Source organism: Juglans microcarpa x Juglans regia, chromosome 8S (genome assembly GCF_004785595.1).
Source record: "Juglans microcarpa x Juglans regia isolate MS1-56 chromosome 8S, Jm3101_v1.0, whole genome shotgun sequence".
NCBI classification, from domain to species: domain Eukaryota; kingdom Viridiplantae; phylum Streptophyta; class Magnoliopsida; order Fagales; family Juglandaceae; genus Juglans; species Juglans microcarpa x Juglans regia.
Window position 1 is genome coordinate 2,834,820 of NC_054609.1, and position 7,525 is coordinate 2,842,344.

The 7,525-nt window shown below is 31.3% G+C and overlaps 1 protein-coding gene across 1 annotated transcript; it reads right to left on the minus strand.

Moving 5' to 3' along the window:
* Positions 1–232: 232 nt before the first annotated feature.
* Positions 233–649, minus strand: LOC121244811 (probable WRKY transcription factor 15). Its single transcript, XM_041143020.1, has one exon. The coding sequence runs from the start codon at positions 647–649 to the stop codon at positions 233–235; it is 417 nt and encodes a 138-aa protein (XP_040998954.1).
* Between the last annotated feature and the right edge of the window lie 6,876 nt (positions 650–7,525).

Consider the following 7,525-nt stretch of genomic DNA (forward strand, 5'->3'; position numbering starts at 1 on the left):
AACAGACGGCACTCACTTGATGCACGTTGGTCAGATGGCAATGGAAGATAACACGAAGACGATGAAGAATGACGAAGACGATGAAGACGGGGGACCTGCTTTACTTTTCTTAGAGCGCAAAATGTTTCTTCTTGCACACGATGAAGACGGGGACCTGCTAAATCTCTTTCCGTCGTTTTGTTTGATCGCACTGATCTTTTTAGGCGTCAAAGAGTCGCTGTACTGGTATTGATTATTGAGGTTGTAGTGAGGAAGAGGTGGGATCTGCTGGATCGAGGTGGCTTAGTAAACTTTGTTGGGTGCAGAAGCCGAAGGCTTCTCTTTCTCTTGGCTTTAAAGGGGCTCTTCTGAAGCGAGCGTGGCTGGTCCTGGCCCGACCCAGAAGAGTAATAACCTTCTTGAACTTTGAAACGGCGATGTCCGCCACAGCCTTGTAGTCCATCTCCATTTCCAACGAAGGTTTTGAACTAGAGGAAGACGACGATTGGTATTGTTGTTGCTGCTGACTCTGCTGGGAAAGCAATCTGATTAGCTTTTCGACGCTCTCGAGCCCAGACGCCGCTTCCTGCACAGCGTTCTCTTCCATTTTCGCCCTGAAATCACTGTTGCTGCTATTGTTGTTCCTATACTCCATGAACTTCATGGCCATCTCTCAGAACCATCTAGACAGAAAACGAAAGAGAAAAAGGGTAAAAGGGAACAATGAGAGCTAATAAAACGAAAGGTGGGTCTCTGTCTGAAATCGATTTTTTTTTTTATTAATATCGGCTGACGTGGCATTAACCACGTCAGCCAATTCCGCGAATGGTACCCCACGGCGGGTACCTGTAGCAGAACTGTATAGAAATTATAAAATAGATAGTCTCTTTCACTATTGAGAGTAGTGGTATTGGCTTAATCAAATGCCAGCCGCCCCAATAATTTAGCTAATGACTGTAATTTGGACTATATCGGATTAAGTATCATAAAATCATGAATAATGCTACTCTCACCACTCCCGGTCCCGCTCCCAGTCCCGCTACAATTTTTTTTTTAATTTTTTTAATATTTTTTTTTACTTAGTAATTAAATAAGTATTTTTAATGATGTTATAATTTTTTTATTTTTTTAAAAATATTTTATAGTGTTAAAAAAATACATATATAAAAAAGTAAAATAAAAAAAACATTACATTTTACACTGAGCGGGACCGGGACCGGGACCGGGACAGGGAGCGGGGGCTATAGAGGCGTCCTAAAATCATACGACCCTTAAGTTACAGTAGCACATTTGGAATCAACAAATTATATAACTTTCATTGTAGCAAAGTCATTTCATTTTTTTATTACTGTTTCGTCCAAAAGAATTATATTGGGATTAATTTCTTGCCCGTGGGATTAATCTCATGTACAATACAAATAGATTTTTTACATTTATTTGTTATTGGACCAATAATATGTGATGTTGTTCGTACGTTACTGGTGTGGGATTTCAACATTAAATATTATAGAAATACATACATTAATATAATATTTATCGATAATTAGATCAAAGAGATTATAATATCATAATTTTGTTTAGAAGGGATAGAAAGATGGGATTTGGATATCACCTTGAGTTTTTCATGATACTCCAATTTTTCAGATATTACCCGCGTTAAATGACCGTGGAGAATAGAAGTTATAAAAATAATAATTTCATTAGAATAAATGAAATAACCATCATGTTATTAAATATAAAATCTTCGAAAAAGTATACCTTATAAACTAAGAAATTTAGCACAAAATATATTTTATTTGATTAAGAAAATAAAATATATAATCAATAAAACTGTAAAATATATATGAAAAAAATAAATTAGATAAAAAATTAAAAAAAAAGTATAAAATTAATAATATTTTATTATTATATCAAGTTTCTAAGCTGGATAATTTAACGTGAAATTAAATTTTGAGTGAAATAGACAAAAGCTAAAATTTTAATCAAAATTGTACTTATAAAATAGTTAATACAATACCAATGCTCTCATCACATGAACACCCAAACTTTATACATCAACGACTTATTTTGCCGACACTCTTGACTTGCCATTCCTATTTCAAGGCGGGCCATAAGCATTAATTACATGGACGTTCCTTATGTCATCATGTAGGACAGAAATCTGTAATTTTATCAATTGGTCATATATATGTAATTCATGTACCTAAATAGTCGCTTGTTCTTGCCTATGAAATTAACAGGCCCGTTTGTTTTCAGAGATGAGATGAGATGAGATGAGATTAAAGTTAAAAAGTTGAATAAAATAATGTTAGAATATATTTTTTAATATTATTTTTGTTTTGGAATTTGAAAAAGTTGAATTTTTTATTTTATTTTTTGTGGGGATTTGAGAAAGTTGTAATGATGAGATGAGATGAGATGAGATGAGATGTTTTTCGAAAACAAACAAGGCTAGAGTCACCGATTGAGGATGGGTACCGATGCTTTTTTTTTTTTTTTACTTAGTGATTAAAGAATTATATTTTAATGATATTGTAAAATTATTTTAAATGTTTAAGAATATAAAAAAATAAAAAATCCAAATAATCTTATAGAAATCCATTCTCGAGCTACATCGTCAGTGAGTGTACGTTGCATTACTCTTTAAGATGGAACCGGTACATATACATACAGTACTTTTATGAAGCTGCAAACATAAATAAAAACTTGCATGAGTACTATACTAAAATTAAGGTTACTATAAAATTAAAGTTTGTGAGTTAAATCTTAAGTACTCTATATTATATTCTATTCAATTAAATATTCTACATATTAGACTCATTCATTGAAAGAGAATCTGACTCACATGGAAGTGTTAAGATTAATATAACACACATAATTAAATCTACATTTTTTCATCTTTATAAGCTGATTTCATAATATAACATGCTACTTGACAATCTATAATTAGTTTACACACTACGACAGGAAAGGCTTTTTGCAAGTAACATATATGGTTGCAGAAAGTGGTATTTTTGTTTCAATTGACTATTTGCAAAGACTTTATTCTTTGCCATGCTCTCGGAATTGCCGCGTTGGTGAATGTCTACACCAACGATTTTTTTGTTGTTGTAAATAATGATTTTTAGCAACGACATTCTTTCGTTGCAAATTCATATATTCTCGTTGTTGTTGTCTATCAAGGGGATCTGGAGAACCATTGCAAGTATACATTTGCAACGATTTATATTCGTTGCAAAACTATATTACCAACGAATTTGATTGGTTGCAAATGTACGAAAGCAACGAATTTGACAATGCATGCCACACGGAACTATTAAAAGGAAAAAAAAAAAAAAAAAAAAAAAGGTCACACTCATTCTTTTTCTCAATTTAGAGGCATCTTCTCTTTGGATTAATTTCTCGTTCAATTTTTTTTATAAATAGTAATGACTACATAAACAAGGCCCATGATCAATTGTAGGTTGTGATATTTCTTTGACAAAATAGAATACAAATGAAATTATTATTTTGAAAACAATAGAGATTGATCGAAACCTTTAGCAGCATTATTGTTTGGTTAATGAACTGAATGGTACATTTTGAGAGTTTTTAAAGAAATTTGATAATCATTTGTAGTAAATAAATTATTCTTTATATGCTTGCCATAATAATTATAACAAATTTATATCGATGATATTAAGGAAAAAAAGAGTTTTACGTTCTTTTTTTCTTTTTTTTTTTTAATATGATATGGCAGTGCTACATGCATGATCAATATCATGGTCAAGAGATCTGTCTAAGCGTTATACTCAAATAACCAAATAACAGCGTCCTTTTATAGTACATGCATAGAAGTTCTTAATTATTGGCCTCGTAAATGAAAGGCATATTTTAGAGATTTCAAGCAAAAAACTTAAATAAATTCAAAAGGCATGCAGTAATATAATTATATATTATTGAAGAGCTATGTAAAAGATGAGAAATCCTCTACATGATTTTCATTTTGCAAAACTGTTATAATAGTATTATTATTTTATAAAATAGAACAATGCTACGTACAGTCCCTATTTTGAATACGGTAATGCTAGGTAATTTTATCTTTAAAATTTTTTAAAATTACAACAATACCCCTCCTAAAATAATTTTTTTCTCATTTAATAAAGGGTCTACATATACAATATCTAAGTAAAGAATGTAAATAAAATTTCTCTAATTACTTGTGTGCTCGAACTCCACTCATTTATAGCCTTATATATCCTCCATTTAAAATGGAATTAATAAAAGAAATTATAAAATGACTTCCTTGGGCTATTTAATGACACGAGTCAAAACAAAATATATTATAGTAAGAAAATCTCAACGGACTCTTTATCCTTTTTTGTCTATTTAATAAATCGGTTTATGTTCTTTATAAGGTAACTCTCAAGGCATGATTTCTTCAGACAAAGACTCCTTTTCTGATCTTTTCGGATTGAGTAGTCTCTTAATTTCACCCATCACAGATACAACCGATCGAAGTACTCTCAAGGCATGTTCTTTATATATTCTTAGTTTTTTTTTTTATTAGAAGCATTTATTGATTATAGCATTTGATTGGATGGTCACCTGCATCCGTATCCTGATCTTAATAAATTTGTTTCAAGAAACTAGAAAAACGGGTGAAATATATTTGCATTTAACGTGCGTTCTCTTGTCATTTATTTAATAATAAGTGATGTTGTTCGTACGTTACTGGTGTGAGATTTTAACATTAAATATTATAAAAATACATACATTAATATAGTATTTATCGATAATTAGAAAGAGATTATAATATCATAATTTTATTTAGAAGGCATAGAAAGATGGGATCTGGATATGACCTTGAGTTTTTCATGATACTCCAATTTTTTAGATATTACCCGCGTTAAATGACCGTGGAGAATAGAAGTTATAAAAATAATAATTTCATTAGAATAAATGAAATAACCATCATGTTATTAAATATAAAATCATAGAAAAGTACACGGCCTTATAAACTAAGAAATTTAGCACAAAATATATTTTATTTGATTAAGAAAATAAAATATATAATCAATAAAACCGTAAAATATGATAAAAATAAATTAGATAAAAAATTAAAAAATATAAAATTAATAATATTTTATTATTATATAAAGTTTATAAGCTGGATAATTTAACATGAAATTAAATTTTCAGTGAAATAGACAAAAGCTAAAATTTTAATATCAGGCAAAATTGTACTAATAAAATAGTTAATCCAATACTAACGCTCTCATCACATAAACACCCAAACTTTATACATCAACGACTTATTTTGCCGACACTCTTGACTTGCCATTCCTATTTCAAGGCGGGCCATAAGTATTAATTACATGGACGTTCCTCATGACATCATGTAGGACAGAAATCTGTAATTTTATTAATTGGTCATATATATGTCATCGTTGGGTTTATTACCGTATAATTATTTTAAGTTAGAATAAAGCTAGAGTCACCGATGCAATTTTTTTTAATAATATTATGATTTTTTTTAAATATTTAAGGATATAAAATAATAAATGAAAAAAATAAATAAAAAATCTAAATAATCTTATCGGAATCCATTCTCGAACTACATCCTCAGTGAGTTTACGTAACAGGACACTTTTAAGTTATCCTATCCCAAAAAGATGGAAACGGTACATATTCGTACAGTACTTTCATGTAGCTGCAAACATAAATAAAAACTTTTTATAGATAAAAACTTGCATGAGTACTATATTAAAATTAAGGTTACTCTAAAATTAAAGTTTGTGAGTTCAATCTCTAGCTCTACATTCTATTTTTTTTAATTAAATATTTTATATATTGAATTAACTCATTAAATGAGAGTCTGATTCATACGGAAATAGTGTTAAAATTAATATAACACAAATAATTAAATGTACATAAATAATAGAGTAGCATGTTCTATTATAAAATTATTATTTATTCTAAAAATTTATAATTTTATACACTACAACAGGAAAAGCTATTTGCAAGGAACATACATCGTTGTCGTTGCAAAAAGTTGTTTTTTCATTGCAATTGACTATTTGCAAAGACTTTATTTGTTGCCATGCTGTCCGAATTGCTCCGTTCGTGAATGTCTACACCAACGATTTTTTTTTTCAATTGCAAATAATGACTTTTAGCAACAATATTCTTTTATTGCAAATGCTTATATTCTTCTTGTTATTGTCTATCGAGGGGATCTGGACAACCATTGCAAATATACTTGCAAATGTATATTTGCAACAGTTTATATTCGTTGCAAAACTTTAGTACCAACAAACTTGATTGTTGCAAATGTACTGGAGCAACGAATTTGATGCCTTGCAAATAAAATTTGCAACGAATATGACAGTGCATGCCACATGGAACTACTAGGTCATATTAAAAAGAAAAAAAAAAAAGGAAAACGTAACACTCGTAAAAGATTTGATAATCGAAACGGAGCAGCATTATTGTTTGGTTAATAAACTGAATAGTACATTTTGAGAGTTTTTTAAGAAATTTGATAATCGTTCGTAATAAATAAATTATTCAGCGTATGCTTGCCACAATGATAACAAATTATATCGGTGGTAATAAGAAAAAAAATGAGTTTTACATTCTATTTTTGTTTTAATATGATATGGCAGTGCTACATACATGGTATTGCCAGATCAAGCGATTCGTCTAAGCATTATATTCAGATAATCAAATATCAAAGTCCTTTTATAATACATAGAAGTTCTTAATTATTGGGCTGAATGAAAGGTATTGTTGATGTCATGTTTCACGGGCTTGGGCGGTTTCATGCTGACAATGCTTGCGTTCTTCCCTACAAGGTGGAGATGGAGACCTCGGGGTCAGTGATACCTCCGACGATCAAATTAGTTTCGATGTAAGAGATGAAAAGAGCAAGCAGTAGAGATTTATGTAAAAAGATGTTAACCTTGTCGGTTGCAAGAGGCGTCTATTTATACCTACCGTAGGAAGCTATCAATTTATTTCAGACATTACTTGATTCTCAAGGTTGGTTTGGTGCTTGAAGATGAGATCCTTGATATCATTCAGGTCTAGTCTCCATGGTAGTAGGGTTGCTTTGTAGGAGATCGGATGTTCATGCTGCCTACTCGCCGTGCTACAAGGCATTTAGGTTTGACGTGAGTGTTTCGAGCTCTGGGTTGCATTGAATGCGGCATGCTTTCTTCCCCAATTTTCTTCCATCTCATTAATGCGGCATGCCTTCCTCTCTAAGCTTTCTTGTCTCTCACGTCTAGGTGGCTATATTTACAGTCGGCGAGCTCATTTGTCCATTGGTTAGTGGTTTCCAGGCTATTTTCCTTGCCACACATTTCTATCTACTCATTTCCTTGCTTTGGGCCTTTGATGTACACATGGCCCTGCCCGACTCCCATGTCTGGGCTTGGGCCCGGGCCTGGATCTAACCTAGGGAATAACTCCTTTCACAGTATCCTGCGAATTTTTAGCACCCTTTGGGGTTTGGAAATTACAAAGAAAATTTATTGTGTTCCTTTAAATTCCAACCTGGGGG

Excerpts from the sequence above, each read along its gene's own strand:
- LOC121244811 (XM_041143020.1), bottom strand. The coding sequence starts at position 649 with ATGGCCATGAAGTTCATGGAGTATAGGAACAACAATAGCAGCAACAGT.